At 50.0% G+C, this 18,685-nt stretch overlaps 2 protein-coding genes across 7 annotated transcripts; one reads left to right on the plus strand and one right to left on the minus strand.

The window, feature by feature from the left end:
- The first annotated feature begins 1,096 nt into the window (after positions 1–1,096).
- On the plus strand, positions 1,097–12,549 carry Fiz1 (FLT3 interacting zinc finger 1). Of its 6 annotated transcripts, none has more exons than XM_028779423.1 (4): positions 1,097–1,158; positions 5,415–5,538; positions 7,244–7,588; positions 10,375–12,549. In XM_028779423.1, exons 2-4 carry the CDS (start codon positions 5,527–5,529, stop codon positions 11,563–11,565), a joined length of 1,548 nt encoding a protein of 515 aa, XP_028635256.1. In that variant the 5' UTR covers positions 1,097–1,158; positions 5,415–5,526; the 3' UTR covers positions 11,566–12,549. The 6 variants fall into 6 exon arrangements, with proteins under 6 accessions (XP_028635256.1, XP_028635257.1, XP_028635258.1 ...); XM_028779424.1 differs by lacking the exon at positions 1,097–1,158 and adding an exon at positions 5,089–5,239; XM_028779427.1 differs by lacking the exons at positions 1,097–1,158; positions 5,415–5,538 and adding exons at positions 5,732–5,815; positions 6,683–6,735.
- Znf524 (zinc finger protein 524) lies at positions 1,503–4,973 on the minus strand. Its single transcript, XM_028779431.1, has 2 exons — positions 4,864–4,973; positions 1,503–2,557 (listed from the first exon to the last, which is right to left on the minus strand). The coding sequence occupies exon 2, from the start codon at positions 2,517–2,519 to the stop codon at positions 1,569–1,571; it is 951 nt and encodes a 316-aa protein (XP_028635264.1). The 5' UTR covers positions 2,520–2,557; positions 4,864–4,973; the 3' UTR covers positions 1,503–1,568.
- Positions 12,550–18,685: the final 6,136 nt, after the last annotated feature.

Below are 18,685 nucleotides of genomic sequence, written 5' to 3' on the forward strand. Positions count from 1 at the left end.
CACGCCCATCTCGAGCCTCCTGTGTAGGCCGGTCGTATTTCTTTTGCTGCAACTTCCAATTAGTTTCTTCTATTCTTCCTTTGCTCCAAATTCCTACTTTTGGAACTCCACCCTCTCAGCCGGGCCACACCTACAAACCACGCCCCCTTCTAAATTCTGCCCCTTACACAAAAAGCTTCGTACCGCCCGTTGCACTTAAGGGACATTTTTTTTTTTAACTTTTTGATTTCTTCTTTTGAGACACGACCTCACACTGTGGGTCAGGGTGGCCTTGAACTCCTGTGTAGACCAAATGGTTTCAAACTTGCAGCAATACTCCTATCAGAGCCTTCAGGAATTCTGAGATTATAAGGGATGACTCTTTAAATGTAGTTCTGCCATGCACCTTGAAAGCATTCCTTTCAAGTTAATTGTTACCAACCACTGACTTCAATTAGGCCGATGCTCTTTAACCCTTAACCCAGCCTTACTAAATAGAAAGCTTTGGGCTGGATCTTAGGGATCCGTCCGAACTGAAACACTTTGGATGCACTCTTAAAGGAGAGCCACACTTTGGCACACTTCACACTTAGCCGCTCATAGCTCTATACACCTTTCTTAGCTCAGCCCCACTAGTCTAGACAGCTAAGCCTAATTTTATACAGCCAAGGGCTCTTTTTGGTACCTTTTTCTTCCCTCTCCGTGGCCTGAATGGCAATCATGTCTCACAGTTAAGCCTTAATATTGTGCTTGGGAAAGTACTTCTAGGTAACTGTTTTTTGAGGTGTTCCTATGAATGCTCACAGGGGTGCCTTACTTTCTTTGTAAGCCTCTAGTAAAAGATCTTTTAACAACCATAACCTTGAGCCCGGCTTCATTTTAAAAGTACTTCCTATAAGCCCCGCCCTTCAGTTAAATACCATTCATTCCCTCTAAATTGTTTTCTGCCAGCCAAATCTAAGCCTCTTTGATCCTCAGCCCAGTTTTCAGCCTCCTCTTAGGTTGGGCAGCTCCAACCTAAGTTTTTACTGCCCAAAGTCTGAATCTCATCTCAGCCCTGCCTTCCCCTCAAGCTCACACCCTTCTCTCTAAATGCTATCGAGATGGTCAGTGCTGTTCACTCTCCTCAACCCACAGCCTCGAGCTGGCCACTCAGCCCCAGGCCTTCGGGGATTCAAGGTATGTTACCATTGAACTATACATCAAGCCCTCAACTTAGTTTTTCCTTCCAAATAGGAAGGCCTCTGGAAAAGAAATTGGAGCAAAGCGTGTCTGTGTAGAATTTGGAGGAATTTCACGAGGCTGGAGGAGCCTTGAGTCACATTTGCATAGCATGTTTTACAGTACTTGTCTGATGGAGGTTAGATCGGGCCAAGGCTTGTTCCAAGCCATCGGTTCTTTGGCACCCCGCTAAGGAGGTATGTGAGATGGGGTTCTCTCCAATCACGCACACATACCTTGTCAGGCAAGGTAATGGAGGAACACTGAAAGGGACAGGCACCGTGACTGAACACACACTGGAAGTCAGTAGGCAGGGATTTATTTCCACAGCCCATGCCTCCCAGAGCTTGTCAGTCCACAGGAGGGTGCTAGATGGCATCTGGACCCAGAGGTTTAGGTCCCTGCTTTTGATCCCCTTCCAAGGCAGGAATACCACCAGAAACAAGGTTGCCTTGCCCTTCCTGCCCATGCCCGGCACCAGCTGAACCCCCTGCTGTAAACCCAGACAGGGGAGAAGTGGTAGAGGATATGGGCCAAGCAGGCTCCTTTCCTTCAGGACTCTCCTCCTGTATCCCTTCTTGAACAGGGACACCCTCATCGTCGTCGTCCCACAGCGGTTGGGGTCTTGGGTTTGGGGGGCACAGGCGCACAGGCATCCCCACAAGCTCTGGGTGTTTTCGTTTGTAATGGCGACGGAGAGTATTGGCCTCGGTGAAGCGCACCCTGCATGAGGGACATTGGTATGGTCGCTCACCAGAGTGGATGCGGTGGTGGTGAGCGAGCTCCCCTGCCTCTCGGAAGCGGCGAGGGCAGAGCACACAACGGAAGGGCCGAAGGCCAGCATGGATGTTGCAATGGCGCCGCAGGTGGCTGGACCGTTTGAAGGTCTTGCCGCAATCTTTGCACACATGTGGCTTCAATTCTGAGTGCGAGATGCTGTGGCGCTCCAGGTCAGAGAGGTAGGGGAAAGCTCTCAGGCACACAGGACAGAAGTGCGGGGCCCTCTTGGAACCAGAGCCCTGGGGCCCATCTGTTGCTGACCCTTCGGGAACTGTATAAGGAACACCCTGATCATCGATCAACAGAAGATCGCTGCTGCCACCGCTGTCCACTGGTGCTGTCAACGGGGTTTCCTGCACTGATCTGGGGGGACGGCCCCGCTTTCGAGGGAGGGAGGACTTGAGAGTCCGATTGGAGGTGGAGGCTCCCCCTGGAGGTCGGCCTCGGCGGCCCCGGGGAACAGGAGGAAGTAAAGCCAGAGGTTTTTCTTCCTCCCCAGACAAAGTTGAAGGCAACGGGTCTGAGCTGGGGTTGTCCATTGGGCAGTGGGGAGCTTGAGTCTGGGTACTGGAGCCGGCTAAGAGAAGAGAGGGGGCGGTGTCAGTGTGGTGAGGGTTTAAGTCCCCGTATACCCCAGTAGCTCACCTATCCCTTCTAATCTTTTGAGACCCATATAACAAGACAAGTCTGTATAAATTGATAAGACATACTGATTGTTCTCCACCAAAGGGTATCCCATGACTTTCTAACCCTTCCTTTGTGTTTGGATCTAGGCTTTCTTTCATGGTGGTTTGAATAAGAATGCCCCCTCCCCCAATAGGGTTCTATGTTTGAATGTCTGGATCCATTAGTGGAACTGTTTGGGAAGGATTAGGAGGTGTGGCCTTGATGTGGTGGGTGTGGCTTTAATGGAGTAGGTGTTTCAGTAGGAGTGAGCTTTGAGGTTTCAAAATCCTACACCAAGCCAGTCTCCCTCTCCCTCAAACTTATGAATTAGATGTGAGCTCTTAGCTACTGTTCCAGTACCATGTCAGCCTGCTGCTCATCATACTCCCAGTCAAGATGATCATGGTCTAACCCTCTGAAAAATGTAAGCAAGCCTCCTTTTTTTTTTTTTTTTTCCCAAGACAGGGTTTCTCTGTATAGCCCGGGTTGTCCTGGAACTCGCTCTGTAGACCAGGCTGGCCTCGAACTCAGAAATCCGCCTGCCTCTGCCTGCCTCCCAAGTGCTGGGATTAAAGGCGTGCGCCACCACTGCCCGGGCAACAAGCCTCCTTTTAAAATGCTTTCTTTGTAAGTTGCCGTGATCATAGTTTTTCATCACAGCAACAGAACAGTAGCTACAAAAGCCTTTAAAGTCAAACAAGCCAAAATAAATAACTGAAAGAAAAAAAAAAAAAGATCCAGCTGAGGATGTGAGCCTTTAAACAGCCCATCAAATATCAAATTCTGGGCCACAAAGGTCTCAAAAGGCTCCTGCTCCCCACAGAGATGGCAGCAGGCATGGAGAGAGAGAGGTCCTAGCCAAAATCCATTGATCTGTGAAGGATAATCTATGTAAGTTGCTAAGAGTCTGGGCTGTGAAGTCATATACCAGAAATCAAATGCTGACTCTGTCCCTTGCTTTGTGTGGTCTTAGCTAAGATCCTTACTTCTCTGAGCTCATTTGTATATCTTGTAAGATGGAACTCAGGGATTTTTGTTGTTTGTTGGTTTTGATTTGTTTTACCTACTAACCCAGACATGCTGTGAACATAATACATAAAAGAGCCGGCATAGCAGCATTGGTGGTTAAGCCTCACACCAACCCTCTGAGGGAACACATTTTCAGTGTTGCAAACTGAGAAACCAAGGCACAGGAAAGGCAAGTGAGTTCCTTAAGTTCTCTCTGCCAGTAAGTGACAAAACACAAAGCAGCCTTACTGACATCAGTGGCCAGGAAATGAGAAGGACCTAGGGAGACAAGGGTGTGTGTGTGTCTGTGTGTGTGTACACATGTGTGTACGGTGAATATCCTGAGGTCTCCAAGTCCTGGGTTCGGATCCAGTCCGGCCAATAATTAGCATGTGGTTCTACAAGTGGCTTTGCCTCTGAGTCTGTTTCCTTCTCTGTAAATTCAATATACCAAGTTTGTGGGGAGAATTGACAGGAATAAGGAAGCTTCAAAAATGTTCTTAGTGCACAACCTAGAATACAGAAAGCATCCAAAAATCCAGGATTTTTCCCAGTGCTCACAAGATCCCAGGATGGTAGGAACTGAGTGTACTTGGGGTGGAAGGCCACTACAGGTGCAGCTAGCAGCAGATACTGTGGGGAGACTCTGCACCCCTCTTTAAATTGTTGTTTGGTTGGTTTTAGGTTTTGTGTGTGATGCTAGCTATCCAACTCAGGGCCTCACACAAACTAGGCCTGAGCTACACCCCCAAAACTTGCACCCCCTTTTAATATGCACACAGCATGAGGTCCACACAGGAGCAACTTTTCCAATATCATATGGTTCGCACCATGGGGTAGCCTGGACAAGAAGCTGAGTTTCTGGAACATACCTATAAAGTGAGAGTGGTTCTCCGACCCTCCCCCACCCACCAAGAACCCCCAGAGTCCGGCTCGACGCGTGCTTGTCAGGCGGGAGTGGCTCAGCCCGCAAGCGGGGCGGGCACTCAGGGTGCGGTGGCCAATGAGCGGCGCGGGGACATTGGCGGCAGGGGCTGCCAGGAGGGGGTCTGCGCGCGCGAGCCCGGACCGCTCGGCGAGGCGCGAGGTCGGAGTGTGCAGGAGGCAGCAAAGAATCAGGGAACAGGTGCCCGGTGCGCGCTCGGGCGCGCGCACGGGACCACCCCCTTTTCCCCTTCCCCCCGACCCGGGCCCCCCGCCCCTGGGTACCTCATTTGCATGCTGCCTGGGCTCGCGTGTGTACGCGCGCGCGCGCCGGGGGCGACGGGCCGAAGCGTGGGAAGGGGCGGGGGACAGGGGCCCAGCCCCTAGGCGGCGGCGGGGCGGGGGGGGTGGCGGAGCTCGAGCTGGGCCCCGCCCCTCGGTACGGACGCCGGTGGCCCCGCCCTCCCTCCCCAGCCGCCAGCGCCCGCGGGGAACAAAGAGGATGCCCTGGGACCCAAGGCCCGGACACGCCTGCCAACAAACGCGCCTGCGTACCAGTCGCCTTCGTTTGCCCAGTGACAACGCACAAAAATCCCCAACCACCTCGAAATGCCTTTCCTCCCGCAAAGCATTCCCAACCCGGTGACCCAATCAAATACAGGTACCGGATAGAGGAGAAGCGGGAAATGGCTGCTAAGTGCCACTAATTAACATGGCGCCCAACAGCTTCAAAGCGCCATGGAATAAAAGTAATAAAATGGTGCTTGGTGAGTCCTAACTCTGAACAAGTTTGACCACTTGGATTTTTCTCCTTCTTCCGGCATCCGACCCAGCAGAAGTCAAAGACTAGAGAAAAGGAATCCTATCTGAACACATCTATGCTAACTCTTCGTAACCGCACCGGGGACTACGAAATGCTGCGCGCTAAATGGATTACCCTTAATCTATATGGCGCTGCAGGTAACTTAGGTCCCGCCCCTCTCCTGCCCTCAACAAAGATGGCGCTAGTCTAGCTTCTTTAACCTCCCGTGGCTGGGAATAGGAAAAGAAAAACAGAAGGGCGGGGAGGGGGCGGGATAGAAGAGCCAAGAAGGAGGGGGGAAAGGGGGATTGTCGGGTCGCGGGGGAGGAGGAGGAGTAGTTGGGGGAGAAGAGAGCCGAGGCGGAAGTCGAGGGGCCCCTCAGGTGGAAGTGACGCTGACCCCGCTGCCCAAAATGTCGGCGCCCAGAGGGAGGTGTAAGTAATTAAACTGGAAAGCGGACAGACTTTTCCGGCCTCCCGGGGTCCTGCCTGGTCTCCAGGACCTCCTCAACGCGAAAGCAAGGTGGTCTTGCCTAGTCTTGGGGCCGCCTGACCTGGTCGCCACCCAGGCGCCCGAGACTGCACCTTCTAGGGACAGGGAAAGGGGTACAAAGGGCCAGTTTCCCAGGCCTTGTTCGAAAGATCGAGCAGGGTGGGGGTACCCCCCCTCGCGCACCACACACCTTGGGGTGCAGGAGGGGGCGGAGCTTATGGTGGCTGGGGCGGGGCAGGGCTGGAGGAGGATCTTGTTGAGGCGTGGCTTATAGTCTGAGGGGAGGGATTTCAAGAAAGGGTAGCGACTGCTTAGAAAATGGGAGAGGTTTATACAAAGTGGGGCCTGGTAAAGAGGCGTGAATCACATGCAGTGGGGGAAAGGGCCTTGGTTGAAAAATTGAAGAAACTTCGTAAGGTTAGTGGAAAAATGGGGTCCAGTAAGACAAGAGAGGCTCAGAGTATGTTGTGTGAAGCTTGCCCAAGGTTTGGCTTAGAGAAAAGCTTACCATGACAAGGGGCGCCGATGTAGGTGTGCAATTTGGAGAGTTTTAGTGGAACTATCAGGTTTCTATCATGAAGGTGAAAATGTTTAGAGGGGGCTTGGCGGCAAGCTACGAAAATAATAGGGAAGTAGAGGTGATTATAGAAAAATGTGACTTATTTGAAGGAAAAGTTGTATGCAAGTCTCAGTGAAGATCTAACTTAGAAAAAGTCAAATTAACTTAGAAGCACATGGGAATAAAGGAACTAAGAGGAACTTGGTCAGACTACTCAGTTAAGTCTTTTCTGTGCCTCGGCTTTCTTAAGTGCGTTGTACACCTTGCTACGATTTTACTTAGCGCAAACCATCACTGTTTGAGGTAAGCACTGGTATACCTATTTCATGCGTAAAAAAGTTTTTGTTTCTGAAACTATACAACTAGTGTGGACTCCTTAGGATCCTTAGACGCATGTGCTCAGCCCCAAATCCTTGTTTCGCTAACTTGTCTCCAAAAAAGAGTTAGAAGCAAGAGGTCTGTGGAGAAATACTGAATGCTTAGGGAAGAGAGGGAGGGGCTCAAAAAGAGGCAGCCCACACCTAAGCAAGAGTAGGAGGACCTTAATTTGTAGTGAGCAGGGCCTGGAGACGATTGAGGGAGAGCCCTCAGAACACCTCTTGAAGAAAAAGTGATGCAGGTGTGGCTAGGAAGGTTCAAGAACGAGGAGGATTTGTAAAGAGTGGGAAAATTTAATGGGTAGTGGTTTCAGCTTGGTGGTGGGCGTGGCTTAGCGCTGGGAGTGTCTCCCGAACTGCTTCAGAGCCAAGAGTGCCAAGGGAAGGGATGGCCAGTGGAGAGGTGACTTACCTGTGTCTCTTCTGTGCTCCAGAGAAAGCCCCAAGCCACCACCGGACCTCCCACCATGGATGACCCCTCGATGCCTGTGGTTCCTGCCCCGATTGCTGCCCCAGGGCCAGCACCGTCTGCCACTGCGCCTCGGGTCCCTTTTCACTGCAGCGAATGTGGCAAGAGCTTCCGTTACCGATCAGACCTGAGGCGCCACTTTGCTCGACACACCGCCCTCAAGCCCCACGCATGTCCTCGATGCGGCAAGGGTTTCAAGCATAGCTTCAACTTGGCTAACCACCTGCGCTCACACACTGGTGAACGGCCCTATCGATGCTCCGCCTGCCCTAAGGGATTCCGAGACTCCACTGGCCTGCTGCACCACCAGGTGAGTCGGGGGAATCACGCACGCACGCCCGAGACACTGGGACTCTCTTCCACGCAGGGAAAGGCAGCTGGAGATGTCCCTGGCTAGTAAGCTTGTTCCACATATCTCTCTACTTCTCCTGCTGAAGCCTCTGCAGCCTTGTGTTTATAATTCTCTTCCTTACCATCTTGAAAATGGGTTTATGTACACCCAACTCCTTTATTCTGTAGTCAATTTCCCCTACATGGAACACAGGCCTTCAGAAAACTTACATTCCTTCAAATGATCAGGCACCAGGTAGAGGTTAAAGAAAGCAATTTATGAGAAAAGAGTTCTGTAAAGGAGAAGTTAGGAAGCAAATTTAAAAAAAAAAAATCAGGGCATGGTGATACGTTCTTATAGTCCCAGCGCTTGTGAGGTAGAGGCAGGAGGATCAGGAGTTCAGACGTCATCCTCAGCTACACAAAGTTTGAAGCCAGCTTGGGCCATATGACCCTGTCCCAGACAACAAAACAGAAATTAATGTATAGGAAACAAAAACAAGCTGTATCTTCACATATGCTGCTAGGGAACCACCTGGTTGGAGCATCGTGCAGGTACTGTGAAGTGGTCCATTTTACAAAGGGAAAAGGCAGGAGTGTTTATGGAGAAGAGAGATGGGATTTGAACTCAAGCCTGTGGATGCCTAGAGCCCTGGCTGTAGCTATGTTCTGTGGGAATCAATTCCTAGATAAGGTCAGCACAGAGAACATGCCAGCTGGCCCGTAGCAGGGCTGTGACTGGGGAGATGGAGTCCCCTTTTGTAGATTCCTAGACTCCTGGACAAGAAAAATATAAAGCAGACTTAGAAACTTGAGAGCCATCTTATTAGAATTTGAAAGAAAAACTCTAAAAAGGCCAGCTATAGGTCTTGGCAGCTACAAGGTGGGGTTGGGGGTTGGGGAACCAGTAAGAGGAGGAGAGAAAGACCATCCTTTTAAGTTAGTCCAAGAAAGAAGGCATGCTTGTTGGCAAGGTTCTGCAGGCAGCTACATGGGAGGTGTCTCTTCAGAGACACAGAAAGTTGAGCATGTGGGGGCAAGCATGCTGACGGCTTGGGCTGGTATCCTAAGAAGAGACAGAAAGTAGAAAAGAAGCCTGCAGTGGTAGCACATGCCTTTAATCTCAACACTCGAGGGAGGGGGCTGTGGATCTCTGTGTTGAAGGCCAGCCTGGTCTACAGAGTGAGTTCCAGGACAGCCAGGGCTACACAGAGAAACCTTGTCTCCAAAAGACAAAAATATTCGGGTGATGGTGCTCACCTTTAATCCCAGCACTTGGGAGGCAGAGACAGACTGATCTCTGACTTGAAGGCCAGCCTAGTTTACAGTGAGTTCCAGGATAGTCACGGTTATACAGAGAAACACAGTCTCAGAAGAAAAAAAGGAAAAACGGAAGCTAGTAGAGAGGGACTCGTTAGGCCCTTTGAGCTAAGAACTCAAAATTGCTTGCAGACTCAGGAAAGAGCTGTAAGCGACTGCATCAGGGGAGGACTCCTGAGGAGAGCAGGTTATCACCACATGAATGAGATAACCGTTTCTCTCATCTCCCTCACTGTCTCCTGGCCAGGTCATTGACAGGCCCAATTGCAGTAACTCTTTTGTTGTTGGTTTTCTTTTGTTTTGAGACTGGTTTCTGTGCCAGCCCTGGCTGTCGTGGAGCTAGTTCTGTAGACCAGGATGGCCTCAAACTTGGAGATTCACCTGCCCCTGCCTTCTGAGTGCTGGGATTAAAGGTGAACCACCACCACCCAGTTTGGATTAAGTTTTAGGGAGATGACAACAGTATGCTGTGTTTGAGGCAGCTTAGAATGTTGTGTCTCCACCCAGAGCACAAAATAGAATTCAGATCTTTTAAGATGTATTTACTTGGGCTGGAGAGACGGATCAGTGGTTAAGAGTAGTGACTGTTCTTCCAGAGGTCCTGAGTTCAATTCCCAGCACCCACACGGTGGCTCACAACCATCGGTAATGAGATGTGATGACCTCTTCTGGTGTGTCTGAAGACAGCTATAGTGTGTTCATATACATAAAATAAATAAATAAATCTTTTAAAAATATTTATTTACTTATCTATTATGTATATGGTGCTTTTCTGGCCTGTATGTCTGCACTACATTTCACTCCTGGTACTCCATTGGGTAGAAGGAGAGCACTGGACTCCCTGGAACTGAAGCTACTGGCTGCTGTTAGCTGCCGTGTGGGTGCTGGGGATAGAACCTTGGTCCTCTGTTCTTCCTTTAAAATACTTTTATTCCATTTTTTGTTCTTGTTTGGGTCATTGATTGTTTTGTGACAGGGCTTGGCCTGCCACTGCCTCCCGTCTCTTGAGTGCTGGGATTGAAGGCTTGTACTAGTCCAGCTCCGCAGAGTAAGATATGCCACAGCTCAGCTTACAGAACTAGTTCTCTCCTTCCACCATATGGATCCCGGGATCAAACTCGAGTCACCAGGCTTGACTACAAGTACCTCTGCCTGCCGAGCCATATTGCTAACCCAGATTCAATTCTTTTGGCCAGGAGGAGGTAGCTTTCTTTTAATGGGCCTTGATAAAACCCTACTACTTTTTGGTATTTTAACTTTTCATGAGAGGCACTTGGAAAACTTGCTTTCACGTGGAGGTAGGGTTCCTTCTCAACGGCCCCCACAGCTACTGATGCCTGTTTAGTTACAGAGGAGAGCCAGGCGGGGGATTCTAGAGCTTCGTTCTCCTGGGGATCTGTTGCAGGGCCCAGATCTTCAGCCCTTCCTCTGTGCTCTCATTCTCAGGTCGTCCACACTGGTGAGAAGCCCTACTGCTGTTTGGTCTGCGAGCTCCGCTTCTCCTCTCGCTCCAGCCTGGGCCGCCATCTCAAGCGGCAGCACCGGGGCACACTTCCCTCTCCCCTGCAGCCTAGCCCGGGCCTGCCTCCTCTGAGCTCCCCCTGCTCAGTATGTTGCAACGTGGGTCCCTGCTCGGTTTGTGGAGGTGGAGGGTCCAGTGGAGGAGAGGGCCTAGAGGGAGCAGGAGCGACCAGCTGGGGACTGGCAGAGGCTGCAGCAGCCGCGGCAGCCTCGCTGCCCCCATTTGCATGTGGTGCCTGTGCCCGGCGTTTTGACCATGGCCGGGAGCTGGCAGCCCACTGGGCCGCGCACACCGATGTGAAACCATTCAAGTGCCCGCGCTGTGAGCGTGACTTCAATGCACCTGCCCTGCTGGAACGCCACAAGCTCACTCACGACCTGCAGGGGAGCACTGCGCCTCCAACGCAGGTTTGGGCCTCGGGTGGGGGTCCGGAGGTGGCAGGAGAGGGTGACGCCTTGGAGGTGGGGGCCGCCCCGCCGACTTGGGACGCCGGGCTGCTCCTGAGCCCTACCGGGGCAGGCGTGCCCAAGCTGGAGGCACTGCTCCCCGGGGACGAGGGCACTGGGAATGCCCGGGCTCCGGCTGCAGCGGGCGAAGCATCCTCGGAAGACACACTGTACCAGTGCGACTGCGGGACCTTCTTCGCATCTGCCCCAGCTTTGGCCAGCCATCTAGAGGCGCACTCAGGCCCAGCCACATATGGCTGTGGCCACTGCGGGGCGCTGTACGCGGCTCTGGCCGCCCTGGAGGAGCATCGGCGTGCAAGCCATGGTGAGGGTAGCGGGGAGGCGGCCCCCGATGGTGAAGGCGAGCAGGCAGCTGGTGGGTCGGGACCCGGCCCCTCCAGCCGTGGCAAGAAAATCTTTGGCTGTTCCGAATGCGAGAAGCTGTTCCGTTCGCCTCGAGACCTGGAAAGGCATGTGCTGGTTCATACTGGGGAAAAGCCATTCCCGTGCCTGGAGTGTGGCAAGTTCTTCCGCCACGAATGCTACCTCAAGCGTCACCGGCTGCTGCATGGCACCGAGCGGCCCTTCCCCTGCCACATCTGCGGCAAGGGCTTCATCACGCTTAGCAACCTCTCCAGGCACCTGAAGCTACACAGGGGCATGGACTGAATAACCAGGATACCCCTGCCCACTAAGTCCAGAGCCAGACCATAAGATGAGCCAGGCCCCCGTCTGGAAAAATGGTGCCACCCAGAACCCACACAGGACCACAGTAAAGCATCCTTCAGCAAAGGGGTCCAAAAACATAATTGTTGGGGAATTTCTGAAATCTACAGAGACTCTTCACTTTGAGACCCCTGGAATGTGGCATGTTCAAATCAACTGGCTTTCGAGACTGGGGACATAGTAATGAAAAACGGGTCTCCACTAACATCTCTCAGCAGATAACATGTAGGCTTCCCCATATTTTAACCACCTACTCCCTGTGAGCCATCATACCAGATGACCTTCCTCTAGGGAATGGGGGTGGGGCAACATCTTGGACTCCTCCAGGACCCCCTCCAGATGACACCTGTCAGCCACTGGTGGCCTCAGAAAATGAGTATAACCGAAATTTGCCTTCCCCCAATTTTGCTTCCTATACTGAAAGAGGACCAGGGTAGATGACCCCCCCCCTTCAGTTAACCCACTCTCAGATTAGGTCTCCCTTACTGCAGAATGGTCTGACCCTACTGATCTAACCCCCATCCTGAACACTAGATTAGACTGGCCCAAAGTCTCCCCGCCCTTTAGGTTGGACTAACCTAGATGCACATAATCCTACCTGCTTGGAATGGACTGCTGTCTGGAATGGTTGTGGCCTAACCCCACTCTCCTTAGACTAACAGGGCAGCCATTCCCGTATGCTGTAGAGCGCAGTCCTTTGACAACGATTTTCCCAATCCTGTGACCTGGTGGAGGCGGTAGGCACTGAGCTTTCCCTCCCCTTGAACTGTAGTACTTTGTCTTTCTAGCACTACAACTTGACTCTGTTGCAACGTCCCAAGGGGATAGGGGAACTTGGCCAGGGATTTCTCCCCCGTGAGCCTCAACCTGACCTCCTGACCCCTCTCCCCAATGTCTCTGGGACTCCAATAAACCTCATTCAGTCACTACTGTCTTGTTTTCTGATCCTGGGTTTTAGGGAGGTGGGGCTCTCTCCCTCTTGAACTTAGATTATGTCCTCTAGGGCCTAGAGAGATGGCTCAGCAGTTAAAACTGAATACTGCCCTTTCAGAGGACCAGAGTTCTGTTCCTAGTGCCCACACCAGGCTGTTCATAAACACCTGTAACTCAAGCTCCAGTGTTTGCTTGTGGCCACTGTGAGCTCTGCACTCACATGTACAAAGCCACATACATAATACATCGTTTCTATTTGATCTTTAAAAACTAAATAAATGCAGGTCCTTGAGGGACAGGCTTAGGAAGCCCTGCCCCCTTCTTGTGGATTTATAAGCAGGGATGGGGTTTAGGGGGAGTGATGCCTCACAGGGTCCCACCCCTCGGTGAGTACTAGTAGGAAAGTCGTTCACTGCCTGTGCTGTTCCTCACTAGTGTAGCTACTGGTAACTTGCCACACTCCTGTTCAGTACCCATAAACCCCCCATAGGACGTGTCCCTTGGAGACCAAGCAGCCTCCTGAAGAGGCTCCATACCTTCAACTTTGCCTTCTGCAGATGCACATGTACGTAAGAGCCCCCTCATGAAACCCTATGGAACAGAACCAGCCCATCAGAGGAGAGCAGGGGCACTCACGCGTCTTCCACGACATTCCTGTGCTGTGCCTGCTTACTCTACACCAAGCATTCCTTTTTTTTTCTTTTTTTCTTTCTTTTTTTTTTTTTCTCTGTATAGCCCTGCTTGGGTTTTTCTGTATAGCCCTGGCTGTCCTGGAACTCACTCTGTAGACCAGGCTGGCCTCAAACTCAGAAATCCACCTGCCTCTGCCTCCCAAGTGCTGGGATTAAAGGTGTGTGCCACCACCACCCGGCCACACCAAGCTGCATAGACCCTGGGGGTGAACAAAGCCGAAAATACTGGGCCTTCCTAGAGCTTATATTCCAGTGTGTGGGCAGTGAGTGTGGAGAGGGAGGGAAGAATCAGATGGAGGTGGTAATTTTGTATGATAATGAACAAGACATTTGCACCAATAAGGAAGAGTGCTGAAGTGGGAGCAACTGCCTTGGGTCCAGGCCTGTTTCCCTAGCTACTTAGGAAGTTGAGGCAGGAGACTCAAGTCCAAGGCTAGCCTGGGTAAGTTAGCCCCCCAACTTCCTAATAAAAGGTTGGGCTGGGAAGGGACATATTCAGTCAGTGAAATGGCTCACCCAAAAGCACGAGGACGTGAGCTCACATAGAAATTCCAGGCACAATGATAGGGCTAGTGAGGCCCAACCTAGTCTAAGCGGGCAGTCTAGCCTTATTCATGAGAGAGGCTAATGAGAGAGCCTCTCTCAAAGGACATGGACACCACTGTCAGGGATGACACCTGAAGTTGTCCTCTGGCTTCCTTCCACACACGTGTAGCACTCCCATACATAACCTAACCGTGCACGCACAAATTAATGTTTTGTTTTGTTTTGGAAAAGATTGAAAAGCATGCTGGGAATGATGACCAATGGTAGAATGTCTGGAATCTACCAGTGAGGGGCTGGGGCAGGGTTGGATGAGTGATAGAGGCTTGCCTAGAATACATCAAGGAGCTACTGTGGACATGGCTCAGTGCTAGAGCCCCTGCCTAACATACATGTGCAATGTCCTAGACCTAAATTCAGTTTCTAGCGCGCACACACACACACACACACAGTGGCCAGAGCACATCAGCTTAGATAGGATGGCTCAAAGGGCTTCTCTGAAGAGGCTGCATTAGCCTGGTTCTTAAAAGGGGACTGGTTGGGGACGTACAGGAAGATACATACATACATACATACAGGAAGAGACTGAGTCCGAGGAAGGAGGGAAGGAGGAGTTGGCTCCCACATTCTCAATCACATCCCTGTACTAAGTGATCCCTCTATGCAAGACGTGTGTGCCCTACAGTGAACAAAATAGACAATCACAGTTGTCCTAGACTTTTTTTTTTCAGGACAGAATTTCTGTGTGTAGCCCAGGCTGTCCTGGAACTCACTGTTTAAGACCAGGCTGGCCTCAAACTCACAGATCTGCCTGCCTCTGCCTCCCAAGTGCTGGGATTAAGCCATGCATCGCTACCACCTGGCTTCTAGACTTTACTTTTGAGACAGCATCTCACTATATAGCTTTGGTTAGCCTGGAACTCACCATGTAGAACAGGCTAGATTTGAACTCATAGAGATACACATGCCCACACCACCTGAATGCCAGGATTAAATGTACAATGGACATGGATAAGCCACAAATATGCAGAACTAGCCCTCTTCATGCTACCCTCAGTATCCACCTTAAATACATTCACAGGTTTCTATGTATCCCTTCGCCTAAGTTCTCACAGTTCTCCCGACAGACTGGAGTAGCCTGCACGGTCTCCTTGACACTCCTTGTTCTATCCAATAGCCAGAGGGTAGGGAAACGGCATGTGTTATCTCACCCTCTTCTTGTAAAGCCTCGATTTGCATCTTTGCACTGTCCATGGTCACAGCCAAATATCCATTCCGTAGTACCTAGCTCTACATAACTCTGTCCTACTTCCCGACTCCTTCCTATTTGCCCGCACACTAGACATGATGGCACGTGCCATCTCAAGGGCTCTCAAACATTTAAGAAGCCGTGTGTGTGTGTGTGTGTGTGTGTGTGTGTGTCTGTGTGTGTGTGTTTTGATGGAGGGATAACTCAGAGGTTCAGAGTACATACTCCTCTTTCATAGGGCCATAGTCCAGTTCCCAACACCCACATCAGGCAGCTCGCAATTTCCTGTAAGTCCAGCTATAGGCATCCTGCAGCTCTGACCTCTGAGGGCACCAGCACTGCCATGCATATTTTAAAAACTTACAAAGAATTTTTGTATGTGACAGGGTATCATGTAGCGCATTTTAGACTCACACTGGCTATGCAGTAGAGGATAACCCTGAGCTTTCTGTTCTGCCGCCACTTCCCAAATGCTGAGATAACAGGTTTACGCCACATGCCTGGTGGAGACCAATGGTCTCCAAAAGTCAGAGAGCTACTTTGGAAGGTTAAACGTAGGAGGAGACATCTAGGAAACTTTTGTGGTTGGTGGTAGCTCGCAATAGCCTATATCTTAATCTGGGGATCATTCAAACATTCATTCATTCACTAATGTGTCTGTGGTGTGTGCACTTGTTTGTGTGTGCACACGTTCATGTAGAAGTGTGAACGTGTGTGTGTGTGTGTGTGTGTGTGTGTGGTGTGTGCATGCACCTGTAGAGACCAGAGGTTAACATGAGGTGTCTTTCTCAACTACTCTTCACCTTGTTTCATTTTTTTTTATTACAGTGTGTGTGTGCCTGTGTGTGTACTTGTGCATGTGCCATACTATAAGTGTGGAAGACAGAGAGCAGCTTTCAGAAGCTCTTTCTCTCCTACCGTATGGGTCCCAAGGAGCAAATGTGGGTCACTGGGCTAGCAGATAGCCAGTTTACCTATTGTGCCATCTCACCAGCCCCCACATATGATATTTTTGGAGACAATCTTTCTCTGAATTTGAAACTTTTTTTTTTTTTTGGCTAAGCTAGCTGGCTGGCTAAGGAGCTTCAGGTATCTGCCTAACCAACTCTGTTTTTGAAGAAAGTCCATTTTGTCCAAGACCAGAGGCTGAACTCCAATTCCAGAATGAAAATCACAGAGTCCTCCTGGGCAACAGAGTCTTTCCCCCTCCCTAGCAACAGCCAGTTAGGCTACAATAGCAGGATCAAGGTATATATAGACAACTTAGGACATCCTGCAGAAAATAGATAACTTAGCCATCCTGTTTGTCAGATGGTTTTGTCCCCATGTTCGGTTCTTGCAGAGTACGCCAGAAATTTAGTTTTAAAACATTAACTTGCTGACCTGTATGGAAAGTCCCCAAGCTCTCTGTAATCACAATAAACACCCTGCACCCCCAGCCTCAGGCTCTCACTCTGACCCGCTGTGGCGAGGAAGTGAGAGACCTTGCTGGAGAGCTCATAATAAAGACCTTTACATGTTTTATATTGGAATTGGCTCCTCGGTGGCCTTTGGGATCCCTGTGACTTGGACATAACATCTTCGCTTCCTACAGAATTGTACTGCGTCATTCTGCCATGGATGCCAGGGATCTGAACTCAGATACTTGATCTTGCAAAGCAGGTACTTTACATCATGAGCCATTTCCCTAGCTCTGGTTGTTTGTCTGTTTTGATTTGGTTTGGTTTGTTTGTATTTTACAGTGCTAAGATGGAACCAGGTCCTTGAGCAAGGTAAGTGTTCTATCACCCTGTTGAGGGTTTTGCTTAACTGTTCATTTACACCATGCACTTCCCCCCCCCCCTTCTCTTCGCCTGCCCAGCCCTGCTTGCTCTGGCCCAAAGGTTTATTTATTTATTTATTTATTTATTTATTTATTTATTATATGTAGGTATACTGTAGCTGTCTCCAGACACCCCATAAGAGGACATCAGATCTCACTACAGATGGTTGTAAGCCACCATGTGGTTGCTGGGACTTGAACTCGGGACCTCTGGAAGAGCAGTCAGTGCTCTTAACCATCTGAGCCATCTCTCCAGCCCCACACCATGCACTTTTTATCTGTGAATCATATGCATCACAAGGAAGAAACTTGAGAGAGAGATTTGGGAGGGGGGAGAACTTCTTGGCCAAGACCTACAGTTGCCAATCTGAAAAAGTTCCATCTCTTGGGAACAAAGTCATTCCCCAGAGATGCTAGTCCTTATTGCTATTCTCAGAGATGGCTCAGTGGTAAAGGTGCTTGCTGCCAAACCCAACAACCTGAGTTCAATCCCTCTGATCCACATGGTGAAAAGAAAGAAAGGATTTTTGCAAGTTGCCCTTTGATCTCTGCAGGTGCACCATGGTGTATGCATGCTGCCCAAATAGATAGATAGATAGATAGATAGATAGATAGATAGATAGATAGATAGACAGATAAAAATGTAAAGCCCAAGAGGTATTTTGTAGGGTCTGGAGAGACAGTTTAGAGGTTAAGAGCACGTGCTGCTTTCGCAGAGGGCCAGAATTCAAGTCCCAGCACACATGGTGGCTCCCAGCCATCTGTTGAATCTTCAGTTCCAGGGGATAGCACACCCTCTTCTTGGCTTCATGAGAAACAGGCACACATGTAGTGTACAGACATAAATGCAGGCAAAGCATCTATATGCATTAAATAAATAAGCTTTATATTTTATTTAATATTTAATACATTACACATATATACATACATACATACATACATACATACATACATACATACATAATTCTCCTTTCAGCAATAGAGGTCCAGAAACAAGGCTTACTCTTTCTGAATAAAATAAATCTTAGGGCATATGCTATCCCAAGTCTATAATAGCAGCACTTGAGAGGCAGAGGCAGGAGTATCTATCCAGAGTTCAAGTGTGTCTGGGCTAAATGAGACCCTGCCCTGCATCAAAAAAAAAAAATAATAAAACCAAACATCTGAGTTGGAGAAACAAGGTCTGTCCCCTGGATACAGGCACTGCTCCCCTGAAGACAAGGCAGGTCTTGAGAGAAGGAAGCTGAGCAGAGTGCCAGGGTTGTCATAGAGACAGAAATCACCTGTGGCTGGGGGATGAATGGGAGCCACCCACCTCACCTCCACCACAAACTTTACTGTTCAGGGAAGATAGTGACGAAAGAAATTGATCCATTTCCTGAATGATAGCACAGGCTTGTAATGCCAACCAGCACTGGAGAAGTTGAGGCAGGAGGATCATTGAGTTCCTGGCAGGTCCAGAATATATAGCAAGACTCGGTTTAAAAACAGAACAAGCCAGGCGGTGGTGGCGCACGCCTTTAATCCCAGCACTTGGGAGGCAGAGGCATGCGGATTTCTGAGTTCGAGGCCAGCCTGGTCTACAGAGTGAGTTCTAGGACAGCCAGGACTACACAGAGAAACCCTGTCTCGAAAAACCAAAACAAACAAACAAAAAAAAGAGAACAAAATCTAACCAACCAACAACACAACTCACAAAATCTGAAAGAAAATGAGAGAGAGAGAGAGAGAGAGAGAGAGAGAGAGAGAGAGAGAGAGAGAGAGGAGAAAGCATGCAATTCTCAAGTACAGAGATAGCCCAGGACTGGTCACCAAACCCACCTC

This window comes from Grammomys surdaster, unplaced genomic scaffold (assembly GCF_004785775.1).
Source record: "Grammomys surdaster isolate TR1022 unplaced genomic scaffold, NIH_TR_1.0 352, whole genome shotgun sequence".
NCBI classification, from domain to species: domain Eukaryota; kingdom Metazoa; phylum Chordata; class Mammalia; order Rodentia; family Muridae; genus Grammomys; species Grammomys surdaster.